We start from the raw sequence: 14,960 nt of genomic DNA, 5'->3' as shown, positions 1-14,960 counted from the left end.
TTATGCTTGGCATCTCATCACCTTACTTGATTAAGAGATCCTAGAGGGCAGTTGCTATATCTAAGACAGCTATGTATCCTTAACTTCCAGTGTGGGATTCTGTAAATAGTAACAATTAATAATGATAATGATGATAGTAATTGGTAGCTAAATTAACCATCTACGATATGCCAGGCACTATTCTAAGCACTTTTACAAATATTAACTCATTTAATCCTTATAACAACCCCGTGAGATGGGAACTATTATTATCACCACCATTTTACAGATGAAGGAACTGAGGCACAGAGAAGTTACATACTTGCCAAGATCACCAAGCTGGGTAAGTAGCAGAGTTGAGATTTGAATTCAGACAGTTTGGCTCCAAAGCATACACTCTTAACCACTACAGTAAATTTCCAGGCCAATGGAAACTCAGTAAATATGAACTGAAAAAATCCTAATTAATAAGGTTCCATTCCGGGAAGGAAAGGTAATTAAGAATTCTAGGCGCTAACTGACATAGAAGTTAAGGGGGTTGGGAAATGTACAAAGAACAAATTCTGATTCATAAGGGAGACTCACTGAACTTTTAGATAGGCCTGAAGTGCTACAAAAATTGTTGAAACCTAAGGTTGTAACTTAAAAAGACAGTTCCTCTCTCATGCATGGGTGATGGGAGTGCAAAATTGGTAGTATCTACCCTAGCTGAAAGTATGGGTATCCAATGATCCAGAAATGCCAGTCCTATGTGTATCCCAACAAAAGATGGATATGCACTTGCATATCCACCAAAACAATGTTCTATTTGTAACAGCCAGAGCTAGAAATTCCTCATCAACCGAAGAATGGCTAAATCTATGGAATGTTAACAAAATGAAATACTATATAGCATTGAGAATGATCTATAACAACAAGGAATAATATGGATGAGTCTTTCAAACATAATGTCAAGCAAAAGAAGCCAGACACAAAAGAATACATACTATATGAATCCATTTATATTAAGTACAAAAAAAGGGCAAAACTAATCTATTCTGTTAGAAATCAGGATACCGGTTATCCTTTGAAGGGGTATCGACTAGAAGGGGAATGAGGGGACTCCTGGTAATGTTCTGTTTCTTGATCTGGGTGCTGGTTACATGGGTGTGTGCAGTTTATGAACATTCATGGAGTATAAATTTATAATCTATGAATTTTTCCATATGTATGTTACACTTCAATACAGTTTTTAAAAAAGTCTTCCCAAGAAGAGAAAAAGACTCAAGCAAGAGCCAAAAATAAAAGTCACTTTTGCACTTGACATGCAGCACTAATGACTGACAAGCTCATGGTTATCTCTTTGTCCTGAGATGGACAAGACAGATGTCTTTCCCTGTTGTGGAAACAGTGAGTTAACAAGAGAGAGGCCATTTTAACCCCTAGCCATTAGTGTAACTCCAATCCTTCCCAGAAACTTATAATAATAAAAGAAAAAAAAAAATAGACTTTTGGCAGCATGCCACCTGTGGACACTTGCCAGGCACCAAAAGAAATGCCAATTTTATTTGAAGAACTAAGCCTTCATTTGGAATTTTTATTTGTATTCTAAGACTCACAATACCATCCATGCAGTACAAATGGAGTCTGGCCATGATGCCAGTTAAAGTTTTCTTGAGCACTAACCCCATCTCCATACCAGTCTGAAACTGAGCACTCTTGTCTTTATTAGACAAGTCATTTCACCTCTACGGATCTCAGTTTCCTCGTCTGTAACATGGGACTAATAATAGTACCCCCTTTGTAGGCTGTTGTAAGGACTGAAAACATTTCATGTAAAGCATTTAGCACGGCACTGCCACATAGTTAAATACTTGATGTGCTAGCTGTTATTATTATTTTGATATGGGCAGGATAATGGTATCTCCTCCCTTACCATACAGCTAGCCCAGTTTATAGCTGTAATTCCCAACAGGGGGATTTTAATATTTTAAATATTTTAACACTCAAGCACAAGGGCAGTTCTGCCTCTCCCTTTCCCCCAGGTCAAAAGAGAAAAAAGGGAGAATTCAGATGAGCTAATTTTGAACTGGACAAGTAGGGTGGCTCAGGGTTAGGTGGGCTGGGAGAAGAGGGAGTCTGGATAGCAGAAGCTCCATTGCTTTGATGGTGTCACCTTGCAAATGACATGACCTGGAAAGGAAGGGACCTAGAAAAAGGTTAAGGCTGGATGGTGCAAGAGATATGGTTATCTTCAACAGAGTAGGGGGCTGAAGTAGTCAGGAAAGAAGACATTTGAAGATTAGAGTTCCTGCTTTGCCCATCAGGCAACATCATAATCTTAAATTAACAAGTGGGCAGAACACTTTTCTAGTTACAAAAACGCTTTCACATAAATCCTTCTATTTAGTCCTCACAACCACCCTGTGAAGTGAGCAGAGCAAATTTCATTATCCCCATTTGGTAGAGGAGGAAAGAAAGGTTCAGATAGGCTAAATAATTTGTCCAAAGTCATCAGCTAGTTCTTGAGGGGACCAGCGTTCTAATTCAAGTGTTCTGGCTTCAAAATCCATGCTCTTTCACTTACAACATACTGGGCCTTTATGTGGACTTCGGTTAGCCTGGGCCACATCTGTTATGGTCGACAGAAAAAAGTTAAGCAGAGACTAGTTGTGAACTGTTCCCTGATCCTCAGCCTCAGATGGTAGAAAGAAAAGTGACAGGCGGGAGGTGGGTTTAGAATAGAAAGAGGCTGCTGTTGCAGAGGCAAGAGCAGGGTCTGGGAAGAAGAGAAAAGAAATAGGACCGGCTCTAACTGGTGGTCGGCCGTAAACAAGCGTCAACTGGCCTGGCAATGTCACAGCTTGGGTTTTTCTTCCCGGCTGAGCAGGGCCAGGTCCACTCTGCTACAGCTCTTTCCTTTCCCACAGCCTAGCTTGGGCTGGAGAGATGCTGTTGCCCCTCCACAAACCTACACACGCATGCCAGGGAGCTGGGCCTGGGACAGTGGGTGGTGGTGGTCTGGACAGCCATCGGGGCAGGTTAGAGGCAGAGGAGCCAAAAGGAGGGTAGGGAAATGCCGGATAAAGGAAGTTAACTTTCCAGGAGGCTATGCCGTGTGGGGCATTCGAGAAAGGCGGTTACAAGTGTGGCGAGTGTGAATAAGAGGTTGGAGTCAAGTGGGTGTGTGAAGTGACGGCTGGGGTGCCAGAAGGAGCTGGGGTCAAAGGGACAGAGGAGGGAGGGACTCGGCAGGCCCGCACCCAGAGCGGGGGCCGCGTCGCACGAGGGGACGGTTGACGCAGACCACCTCTCCTCGGCGCCGCCACTGCCTGCACGCTGATCCGGAGAAGAGTTCAGTTTGGTTAAAAGGGGTGTGAACTGAGAAAGAGAACGCGGGTCCTGGCGCGGGAAGGGGGCGTCAAAGAGCACCCTGAGAAGGCTTGAGGGGGTGTGCCTGGGCTCCCGGCTGAGCATCGAGAGGGAGCTTGTGGCTCCCAGCCTCGCCTAACTCTTCTCCTTACCTTGGGCACCGTGATATGGTCCATGACCGCGGTTCACGCCACCGGAAGTCTTCAGTGCTACTGAGGCTGCCACTGCCGCCGCCACCACCACTGCTCTCGCTGCCTCGGAGTTTGCCCAACCTGGGCTCCTGCCGCCCTCCCTCCCTGTCCTGGCTCAAACTTCCGTCACCTGATCCTCCCAGAGGTTCCTATCGCGACATTTCGCCCGCGGCCGCTCCCGCCATCTTGCTTCCTGGCAGATGCCCTTTTCTTTGGACCTACTGACTGTTTTGGTTCCAGCTCCAGGTTTGGCCCAGGAGTTCTTAAGTCCTAGACTCTAGTACTGCCACCCTTTTCACACCCCTTGATTCTGTAAGGATTCTGAGCATGATATCATTCCTCTACTATCTAATGTTATCAGTGATGGCACCCTATAGAGATAGCACAGACTGTCCTGTGCTGACAGCTGGGTTTCTCAAGAGCTTCCTAGCTGTGAGACCTTGGGCAAATCACTGTAGAATATATAAATATATTTATATATTTATATATATATATACGTATATATATATATATATAAATATATATATATATATTTTGTGTGTGTGAGGAAGATCAGCCCTGAGCTAACATCCAATGCCAATCCTCCTCTTTTTTGCTGAGGAAGATTGGCCCTGGGCTAACATCTGTGCCCATCTTCCTCTGCTTTATATCTGCTGCCGCCGCAGGATGGCTTGACAAGCACTGCATTGGTGGGCCTGGGATCTGAACCTGTGAACCCTCTGGCCGCCAAAGCGGAGCCTGCACATGTAACCATTGCGCCACCGGCCAGCCCCTGTAGAATATTTTTTTAAATGGTTTATAAATATATCCTCCTCTCACTTCCCTCCTTTGCAAGACTACTGCCATCAATCTGGTTAAGGCCTGGACTATTGCCATAGCCTCATAACTTTTGTCATCACAGATGTAGGAAAAGGACCAAGGGCCCACAGGACCACCTCTCAGATGAAGGGCAGATAGGTGCATTCACTTGGTGGTGTTCTCTGAATCAGACTTGTGATGGAAAAAAAGAACAGTCTGGGAGTTGGAAAAACTGAGTTTTACTCTCAGGTCTGCCACGAACTTGCTGTGTGATCTTGGGCAATCATGTGACCTCTCTGGGCCTTAAGTTGACCAAGATTACAATCAGGGTATTGGCCACTATCTCTGGAGTCATTTCTAGCTCTAGTATCATGATGTCATGGTTTGCAATCTAACCTCCCCTACAAAGTGATTTCTTTCCTCCTTGAGTGTCCATAACACTTGCTAGTTAAAATACTCATTCACCATATTCTGCCTTCTTCTCTGGACCAAAAGTCCTTCCCTCAATCCATGGCCTAATTATCCCTTGAGCTGTCATACCATGATTTGCAGTTATTTTACTACCAAACCTCTCAAAGGAATAGTCTACACTTATCATCACCTCTACTTCTTCATAACACACCCATTCTTCCCTAACCACTCCCCTCAAGTGGCTCTTTTACATCATCCTGAACTCCAATTTCTGCATCCAGTAGCTGTTCTTAGTGCTCAATCTCCATTTGTTTTGCAGCATTTAACACTGTTGATTCATATTCCTTTTTGACACTCTTTCTTCCCTTGGCCTTTGTTATAAAGCAGACTCACTGCCTGCATTCCTAACTGTTGCTTCTCTGCCTCCCTCCCAGCTCCTATTTGTCCTTCTTTAGCCATTTCCCAAGCTTCTGTCCACATCCCTCTTCTCTCTATTTTCTTTCCCTTGGTAATTTGATCTCTTCCTCAAATTCAATTCTTACTCTCTGGTAGAGGACTCCTAAATTTACATCTCAAGTTCTGTGACCTTTCTCCTGAGCTCAAATTTGGAAATTCCAGCTGTGCCATGAGAGTTCCATTTGGGTGTTCCTGACAGCACATTCAAAGCATCATGGCCAAAAACAAACTCCTAATCTTTCACACCCTCCTCCTGCCCCCTGCACTCTCCCACCTCTACCACCTGCTCTTTCTCAAGTTTTCCCTCCCTATTAATGCCACCACCATACACCCAGTTGCTCAGACTCAAAACCTAATTTCCATGCAGTTTGGGATAGTGAAGAGGGGCATAGACTCTAGATTCAAATTTTAGCTCTGCTGTTTGCTGATGGTACATGATCCTGGGCAAGTTACACAACCACTCTGGATCTGTTTCTCATCTGTAAACCCATTCTAATAAGGTGCTTGTGAGGATTCAAAGAGGTAATGTATATCAGGTGCCAGGAATATCATAAAGGAACAATGAATACTGGTGGTTACCTTCCTTTCCTCAACTCACTTATTAAACATGTCTTTTCTTCTCCTCTCTCTCAAATGATTACTTTGCTTCCTAGTTCACTGATAAAATAGAAGCCATGAGAAAGGAACTTCCACATCCTCCCACAATGAAATCTGCTTGCTTCCCTGCATGTGAACCCGTGCAATCTGCCTTCAATAAATCAACTGTTTCTCAGCCTTCCTAAGGCAACCCATCCACTTGTTTACTCAATTTCATCCTCCTTTGCCTACTCAGTTGTCCCTTCTTTTCTTTATCATGAAATATTCCCACTTTACCAGATCATTTCCATCAGCATAAAAACATAATATTTGCGATCTTAAAAAATCCTTTCTTGACCCACATTCCTCTCCCCCACCTTCCATCTCTCCCATTTGTCTGTTGCACCTTATAGCAAAAATCCTCCAAAGATTTGTCTAAATTCATTCTCTGCCCTAGTTTCTTTTCCTCTCCTCCCATTCTCTCTTGAAACCACTCTAATCAGGTTTTGCCCCCACCACTCCAACAAACTGCCTTTGTCAATATTACCAGTAATCTCCATATTGCAAAATCCATTGGTCATCCTCAGACCTCTTCTGGTTCTCTCAGCAGCTATTTGATCGCTGCCTTCCTCTTCATACATTTTTTTTTCACTTGGCTTCAGGGACACTACTCTCTCTCCTACTTCTCTAACTTCTCTTTCCCAATCTCCTTTGCTGTTTCTTCCTCATCTTACCTATCTCAACATGTTGGAATGCTGCCAGGGCTCAGACCTTGGTCGTCTTTTCTATTTATACTTATTACCTGAGTTCTGTCATCTAGCTCCACACCTTCCAAAATTTTATCTCTAGTCCTGATCTGTCCTCGGAACTCTTAAACTTACATAATATCCAACAACCTACTGGACATGTCTACTTGGATGTCTTATTAGCATCTCAAATTTACCATATCTGAAACAGAACTTTTGATTTCTACTTGCATCCTCAAATCTGCTCTTCCCATAGTATTTCTCATCTCAGGAAACGGCAACTCCATTCTTCCAGTTTTTCAGGCCCAAAGCCTTGGAAGCATCCCCTCGCTCTCATATCCCACACATGACTCATCATCAAATCCTATCAGCTCTTCCTTCAAAATATTCTCCAAATCTAACCACTTCTCACTCCTATACTTTGACCCAAACATCTATTTCTCTTGCCTGGATTATTGTCAGAGTCCAGTCTCCATGTTTTGGCCCTGGTCCCCCTAGAATCTATTCTCTACATAGCATCTTTTAGACTCTAGAATCTATAATGATGTGGCTCCTCTGCTTAAAACTTTCCAGTGTCTCCCCATATCAGAGTAAACAACCTCTCTGTATCAAGCCCTTACTCATGGCCTCTGAAGCCCTACATATGATCTAAGCCCGGTACCTTTCTGACTATATCTTCTATCACCGTTTCTCTCAAGTCACATTGATCTCCTTGCTGTTTCTCAAAATGCCAGACATGCTCCTGCCTCAGGGCCTTTACACTTGCTGTTCCCTCTGCCTAGAATGCTCTTACCCCAGATATCCACATGTTCACTCCCTCATCTCTGTCAAGTCTCTGATCAGATGTCACCATGTCAGAGAATCCTTACTTGAGCACTTTATATAAAATAAAACCACCACCACCTCTTCCCCAGCATTCTCTACCCTCCTAATCCTTCATCTTCATAATTATCAACACTATTTGATATATTATAAATGTCTTTGTCATTTATTATTTGTCTCCCCCTGTAGGATGTCAGCTTCATGAGGGTGGGGACTTTTTGTTCACTGCTGGATCTCCAAAGTCTAGAACAGACCTGGCACACATTAAGTACTCAATAAATATTTGTTGAATGAACGATGAATTTTCAAAGCTATCCCAGATTTTCTCCACCATTCAGTTTAGCCATTCCTCCTAACATTATCTCCTTAAGGCAAGGTGAGGTCATTTCAGAGGAAATAAAGGCACAGATGGTGATTTGCCGAAGGTTGCAGAAGAGTCTGAAGTTAGATTGGACCCCCACAAGAGTAGAGAAAGCCTGGCAATAGAAGGAAAATTTGGAAGAAGAAAGTATTAGACTTATAAAATATTTTCAGTGAAAGAGGTACTATTATCATCTATTTATTATTTGTTTGTCACCTCCCATTATGATGTCAGCTCCATGAGGTTGCTCTCTGTTCACTACTGTACCCCACTGCCTAGAAAAGTACTTGGCATTACATCTAGTAGCATACTCAATAATAAAATATTAAAATCCTTCTTATGAAGAACAAGGCAAGATTGATTGCAAAGGAGCATGAGAAATCTTTCTGGAGAGATGGAGATGTTCTATACCTTGATTAGGTGGTGTTTACTTTGATATATATACATCAAAACTCATTGATCTGTGCACTTTAAATGTGTCCACGTAATGGTTTGTAAATTTTACCTTAATAAAGTTGTTTCAAAAAGTGGAAAAAAAATGTCTCTTCATATCCTTTGCCCATTTTTTGATCTGGTTCTCATTTTCTTGTTGTTGAGTTGTAGGAGTTATTTATAAATTTTGGAAATTAACCCCTTTTCAGATATATGATTTGCAAATATTTTCTCCCATTTGATAGATTGTCTTTTCATTTTGTTGATGGTTTCCTTTGCTGTGCAGAAGCTTTTTAGTCTGATATAGTCTCATTTATTTTTTTCTTTAAATTCCCTTGCCTGAGTAGACATGGTGTTCAAAAAGATACTGCTAAGACCAATGTCAAAGAGCGTACTGCCTGTGTTTTCTTCTAGGATTTTTATGGTTTCAGGTCTTACATTCAAATATTTAATCTATTTTGAATTAATTTTTGTGTATGGTGACATCATAGCATTACTCACAATAGTCAAGACTTCAAGCAACCCAAGTGCCCATCAACAGATGAATGGGCAAAGAAGATGTGGTATATATATACAACGGAATACTACTCAGCCATAAAAAAGACAACGTTGTGCCATTTACAACAAAATGGATGGAGCTTGTGGGTATTATGCTAAGAGAAATAAGTCAGACAGAGAAAGACAAATACTATATGATTTCACTCATATGTGGAAGATAAACAAACACATAGATAAGGAGAACAGATTGGTGGTTACCAGAAGGGAAGGGGTTGGGGGGAAGGCGAAAAGGGTAAAGGGGCACATATGTGTGGTGATGGATAAAAACTAGACTATTGATGTCGAACGTGATGCAGTCTATACAGAAGCAGAAACATAATGATGTACACCCGAAATTTACACAATGTTATAAGCCAATATGACCTCAATAAAATAATTTTTTAAAAATTGGGAAAAAAAGAAAAGTATTTGGCACATAGTGAATGCTTGATAAGTACTTGCTGAATGACTAGATGAGGATAAATGACTCACAGCTGGTGTAGGCCAGAAGCTAAACAAGAGGGAACGAGTCTGGAGGCAGGGAAACCATTAGGAGGCTAGTGCGGTTGTCCCAAAAGAAGTTGTGAACCGATGAGCCTGTGGGCTTTTTCACTTTGTGCCTACTGCTCAGGTCTCACCAAGATTAGTCAACATCTGAGATACTGCAACTGAGTTGTTACAGTAAATCTCACCTGTTCTGCTTTATATCCAAATCTCCAACTCAATTATTGCTCACTTATGTTCTACTTTGAGGGCTTTTCCACTATTGGATGTTGGTGATCTTCCCATGGTATCCTAGGGAAGTAAGTAGATGTACTTTGCACCATTATCTCACTAGCTAGAGATACAGACTTAGAAAGCTAATGCCAAAGGTCACCCATGATGTGCTGGATGATGACTATTTAAAATGTCACAGAGCCTTTGTGACCTCACTCTTGTTCTAGAGGTAGCTTGATAAGTCATAGCAGAGGGTAGCTAGGACATAACTTCATATAAGTCACCAAGACCTCCTCCACCTTGCTGCTGGTTAGAGGCCATCAAAAACAGACTGTATTTTTAGCTTATTTCAGTCTCAGTTTATCAGTTATCTTGAGCCAACTACCCACAAACTTCTTTTGAAGACCAGCTTGCTAGAAAGCACTTTACTCATCTTTTAGAGACAGCTTACTTGAATCATGCAGTGCATAGGGGATATCAGTGAAGAGGTCTGGCAAGACTGCATCACCCTCTTTCTACAGACTGGGATGTGCTGTGACGCAGCGATTATCACCAATTCCCCACCCTGGTTGTTAGCTTCTTATCCTGAAGGCAACTTCTTCCAGTTGACCCAGGAAGAAATTCAGATCTTGCTGGCCAGAGAGGGGAGAGAGAAGTTGTTTCTTCAGGGAATTACCCTTGCAGGGACAAAATGCTTATTGATACGGGACAACCTGTACACTGAAGGCAACAATACCATGGACCTCCGCACCAAAGGCCAGAGTCGGGGCAGCCAGGCAGTGACAGTAGTTCAGATTGAGTCTGTATACCTTGTGGTGATGGGACAAAAAGGAACAGAAGGAGGGCCTCTCAACCTCAAGGCTTTTGAGATGGCAGGTTACATCAGAGAGGCCATTCATCAACACATGGCCCATTTCTAACTAAATTAATAGGATTTGGTGTTTGACCTGGAATTTTAATTTGGTGTTATCTGTTTTACCTACTAAGTTAACATGGTCTTGAGGAAAAAAGAAAGGGAGATCCCAGATCAGGTTTGGAGATGGGTGTGTATATGTGTTTGAGCGTGTGTGTATATGTGTGTGTTCAGGGGGCTGGGGGCAGTTTGGGGAGTGAGTATTCAGGCATTTGGGTTTCTGGGCCCTTTTAAAACCTAGAGCACCATCCCTCCCTTCTCAGCACCTGCAGTTGAGAGAGGTGGACTGGGAGCTAGAAAATCTTGATTCTAATCCCAACTTTTTCCTGACTTACTATGAGATCTTTCTCTCTCTGGGCCTCAGTTTCCTTATCTGTACAATGAGGAGTGCACTATGTCTCTAAGGGCTCTTCAAGCTTGGAAAATCTATGATTTTGTAACATCACACACATCTTTCAAGGTCCAGCTCAAGGACTACCTCCTCAGGGAAGCTTTCTCTGCTTGCCTCAACTCTTAGGGCTGACCCTGATTTGAACTCCTAGGTCACTAAGATTCTGGGTCATTTGTTTGGTCTTTAATTATACTCTGCCCAACATTTCTTGGACATCTGTTCTGTGTTCTTGTTTAACTTTTCACACACACATTAGTTTTGTTTCCCACCTTGATTATAATCTCCTAAAGGGCAGATAGTGTGTCTTCTACTTATCTTATTTTCCTCCTGGGATAAGCCAGCATGGGACTCTGTCAGGGGAGTTCGTTACATGCATAAAATCACTTCTGAGGAAGTGGGGATTCTGGTGGGTGTGGATAATCCAGGGTGCTTGTGGCTAGATTTTCCTCTTTCAATTTGTAGCTCAGCTTTGGACAATTTACCTGTTCATTGTTGTTACTGTCAGGAAAAGCATGGGTGGGCAGGAGCTAAGAAAAGAGGTGAAAAATTCTAACCAATCAATCTTGCTTGTTGCTAGCAGGTCTGGGCAAGCTTGGGTGAGAGAAGGCAGTAATGAGAAAGATTAGGTTGAGTAATAAACCATAATGCTTATTTGACCCTGGTGCTTATTTGACCCTGCTGTCCCCAGTCCCCAAGGGCATTGATTATGGAGAACCTTCTTCTGTGTTAATTACAAGGAACCACCTTTACTTGCCCCCCACATACACGCACCCTCATGGGCTTGTAATGGTCAGCGTTTAAACATGGGGGTTGTCAAAATCTCTAGAGCAGTGCTATTTAATACAAATATAATGCTAGTCACATACGTAATTTAAAATTTTCTGGTAGCCACAACTAAAAAATAAACAATGAGGGCCGGCCCCGTGGCTTGGCAGTTGAGTGCGCCCGCTCCGCTACTGGCGGCCCGGGTTCGGATCCCAGACGCACACCGATGCACTGCTTCTCTGGCCATGCTGAGGCTGCGTCCCACATACAGCAACTAGAAGGATGTGCAACTATGACATACAACTATCTACTGGGGCTTTGGGGAAAAAAAAAGGAGGAGGATTGGCAATAGATGTTAGCTCAGAGCTGGTTTTCCTCAGCAAAAAGAGGAGGATTGGCATGGATGTTAGCTCAGGGCTGATCTTCCTCACAAAAAAGAAAAAAAAAGAAAAAATGAAACAAGTAAACCAAATTCTAGAAATATATTTTATTTAACCCATTACATCCAAAATATTATTATTTAAACATGTAATCAATAAAAATATTATTGATGAGATATTTTACATGTTTTTATGCCAAGGCTTCGAAATATGGTGTGTATTTTACATTTGCAACACATCTCAATTCAAACAAGCCTCATTGCAAGTACTCAATTTTCACATGTATCTAGTGGCTACCATATTGGGCAGTGTGAGTCTAGGCCAACTTCACCGAATGTTTGAAGCCCCTCTGCAACATCCCTTCCAATACATTCATCCATCCATCCAACACACTTCATGCCAGACATTGGCTAAGTAATTGATGAAAATGTCAAAAAAGAGGAAAAAGAGGCTTCTTAGATAAAATTCTAGTGGGGACAAGACAAGTGAAAAGATAAATTACAATACAATGAAGTAAATGCTATGAAAAAGTTTGTTTAGTCAAATATGTATTGAGCTCCCACTATGTGTCATACACTGTTCTAGACACAGCAGTGAATAAAATACATAAAAATCTTATGCTCATGCAGCTTACATTCTAATGAGAGAAACAGATAGTATGTGTCAGGAGATAATAAGTGTCATGAAGACAAAAAAAAGCAGTATAAACGGAGATAGAACATGATGGGAGGGACTATTTTAAATAGAGAGGTCAGGAGTAGTCTCTCTGGAGAGAGGATATCTGTGCAGAGGCCTAATGAAGTGAGGCAGTAAGCCATGTCAAAAACTGGGGAAGTGTTTCAGGCAGAAAGAAGAGCCATTCAAGGGCCCTGAGGCAGGAGTGTGCCTGGTCTGTTGAGGAACTATCAGGAGGCCAATGTGGTTGTGGCCTCTCGAGACAATGCTCCTTTCCGTCCCCACTTGCAGCATCTTCAAGCATGGTGGTGAGGCAGTGGGTGCTGCCTGCTGGGACAGAGCAGCAAAGCAGAGTAAATGCCCTCATTGCCCTCCTTCTGGGCCTTCTCTTTCTAATGAAGTTGCCTTAACTTTTTGTGGCAGCCACATCATACTGCTGACTCACTTGAGCTCCTAGTTAACTAAACCTGCTAAGGCTTTTTCACACTGGCTGCTTTTAAGAAAAGAGCTTGAAATAGTGGTGAGGCAATAAGCCAGGAAAAAAATTGTGGAAGTGGCTTCTCTAGAGCCTTTATCTTGGACAGAGCCTCAATGTGGCATGATATATATCCCTGAAGGGAAAGAGACCAAGGTGAGATGGGGGGGTGAGCAAGGTGAATCCTTAAGATAACTGAGCCTTCTACATTATTCTTTGCAGCCTGGATCTCCCAAGTATAGATGTGTTCAGGAAACAGGGCACTGAGGAAGAATGGCCTTGTCAGTTAGAGGGGCCCAGGCAAATCTTTCATTAGAGGACAAGTTAAAGAACCCAGATGCCCCATTGAACAAAAAGCTTAATTGGGCCTATGGCTGACTGAGGCCCAGGGTAGTAAGCTGGGAGGGGGAAGGGAGCCCGGGTGGTGGCCACCCAGCAGAGATCCTGCCCTTTCCCTCCAGAGAGAAGCACTTCACTGCCAGACCAGGCCATGGCCCTAGCCTGTTGCTATGGTGAAGTCTTTCCCTGGAGATTGAATGTGTCTTGCATAAATAAGCTGGAACTGAATGTGGAGAGAAACTCATTCGGCGTGCCCTATTCCCAGAAGGCATCAGGGGAGGCCATCATGAAAGGGCTCAGGGTCATATCAGGGAAGCTTGAGCCTTGCTGGGAGAACCCATCTCCTCTCTCCATCCACTCTGTGCGCCCCTGGCATTTTGGGTGCTCACTTAACCTTTCTCTGCCACCTGGGTGACCACTTTTCCTCTCTGTGTCCAGCTACACTGGACAACTTCATTGTTTTCAGAACATGCTTCACAATTTCCCCCATAGTGTTTTCAGAATTCAAAACCACCTGTCCTCCCTCTCCCATTCCCTAACAATTTCAAGCGCATCTCCTACTCATTTTTTCAGGCCCAGCCACCAGACCCATTCCTCTAAGGATATTCCTTACTCTCCAAGTTTGGAGGTGTTCCCTCATGCCTTGGAATTCCCATCTCATTCTTTACACCTCTCCCATGACCCTTAACTCTTTCAACTTTCAGTCCTTACTATGCATGTACATAACTTCTCTCCCTTATTAGCCTGCAAGCCTAGAGATAACTATTTGCTTGTGACCCCCATTAGCAGGCTTTTGCACTAGGAAGTTCTCAATGGATACACAAATTGCTGGATGATTAAATGAATGACAGACATAAGAAATGAATGGATAAAGGAATGATTTTCCAGCCAAGCACCTTCCTTGGTTTCCCACAGTTTAAATGAGTGGAGGATGGGTGATATTGTTGATGATTCCTCTTCATCCCTCCTCTGCCCCACTCCCCAGCACCAGTCACTAATTCCCTTGCATCTAGGCAGAGAGGTGTCTCACTCTGGGAAATCTTTAGCTCTGGCTTTGAGGCTTTATATGATTATTATGTTCCTTGCATAGAGTGAGCTCAGTGCGAAGTGAATGGTAGACATAGTTAGTGGTATAGGAATTGAGTAGAAAAACTCCCTTTGAGTGCTGTCCTTGCTCATTCTGCATGGAATGTGCATACTCTTTGCTAATTAAGAGTTCTACATGCAATCTATTCATTTATTCATATGTTTATTTTCTTGTTGGATTGTTTATACAGGCATTTACAATGGAGTGAAAAGGCTTGAATTCTGAGAATCTAAATCCCAGCCCTGAGCTATCACTTATGAGGTATATAACCCTGAGCAAATCACTTACCTCTGTGTGCCTCTGGCTTTTCACCTAGAAAATGGAGATGTTGATACCTGCAGGGTTGGTGTGGAGATCAAACGAAAAAATGGGCACAAAATGCTTTGGAAAGTGTTAAATGTTTTGGATATCAGGTCAGCCGTGGGGATGGGTGTCAGAGCTAAGCTAGAGACATCTGTCTTCAAGCAGGTACTTGTAAGTGGGGGTGCAGGCTGAGCTCCCATGCAGCTGACAACCGAGTCTGGAAACTTTGGGTTTAAAGTGCCAGTTACAGCAGAG

The 14,960-nt window shown here is 42.9% G+C and overlaps 2 protein-coding genes across 3 annotated transcripts in view; one reads left to right on the top strand and one right to left on the bottom strand.

Annotated features, from left to right (window-relative positions):
* The window catches only part of MTMR8 (phosphatidylinositol-3,5-bisphosphate 3-phosphatase MTMR8), a 195,599-nt gene extending 191,971 nt beyond the window's left edge, over positions 1-3,628 (bottom strand). For both annotated transcript variants that reach the window (XM_087426827.1, XM_014794916.2), the window contains exon 1: positions 3,483-3,628. In XM_087426827.1, the coding sequence (XP_087282953.1) occupies positions 3,483-3,506 (24 nt within the window). In that variant the 5' untranslated portion in view covers positions 3,507-3,628. The remainder of the gene's footprint in view (positions 1-3,482) is intronic.
* Positions 3,629-9,835: 6,207 nt separating this feature from the next.
* LOC101395279 (profilin-1-like) lies at positions 9,836-10,297 on the top strand. The gene has a single exon (XM_004439911.3). The coding sequence runs from the start codon at positions 9,836-9,838 to the stop codon at positions 10,295-10,297; it is 462 nt and encodes a 153-aa protein (XP_004439968.1).
* Positions 10,298-14,960: the final 4,663 nt, after the last annotated feature.

This window comes from Ceratotherium simum, chromosome X (assembly GCF_057802395.1).
Source record: "Ceratotherium simum simum isolate JZ-2026a chromosome X, ASM5780239v1, whole genome shotgun sequence".
NCBI classification, from domain to species: domain Eukaryota; kingdom Metazoa; phylum Chordata; class Mammalia; order Perissodactyla; family Rhinocerotidae; genus Ceratotherium; species Ceratotherium simum.
This window is presented reverse-complemented; position numbering and strand designations above follow the sequence as displayed.

Excerpts from the sequence above, each read along its gene's own strand:
- LOC101395279 (XM_004439911.3), top strand. The coding sequence starts at position 9,836 with ATGCAGTGCATAGGGGATATCAGTGAAGAGGTCTGGCAAGACTGCATC.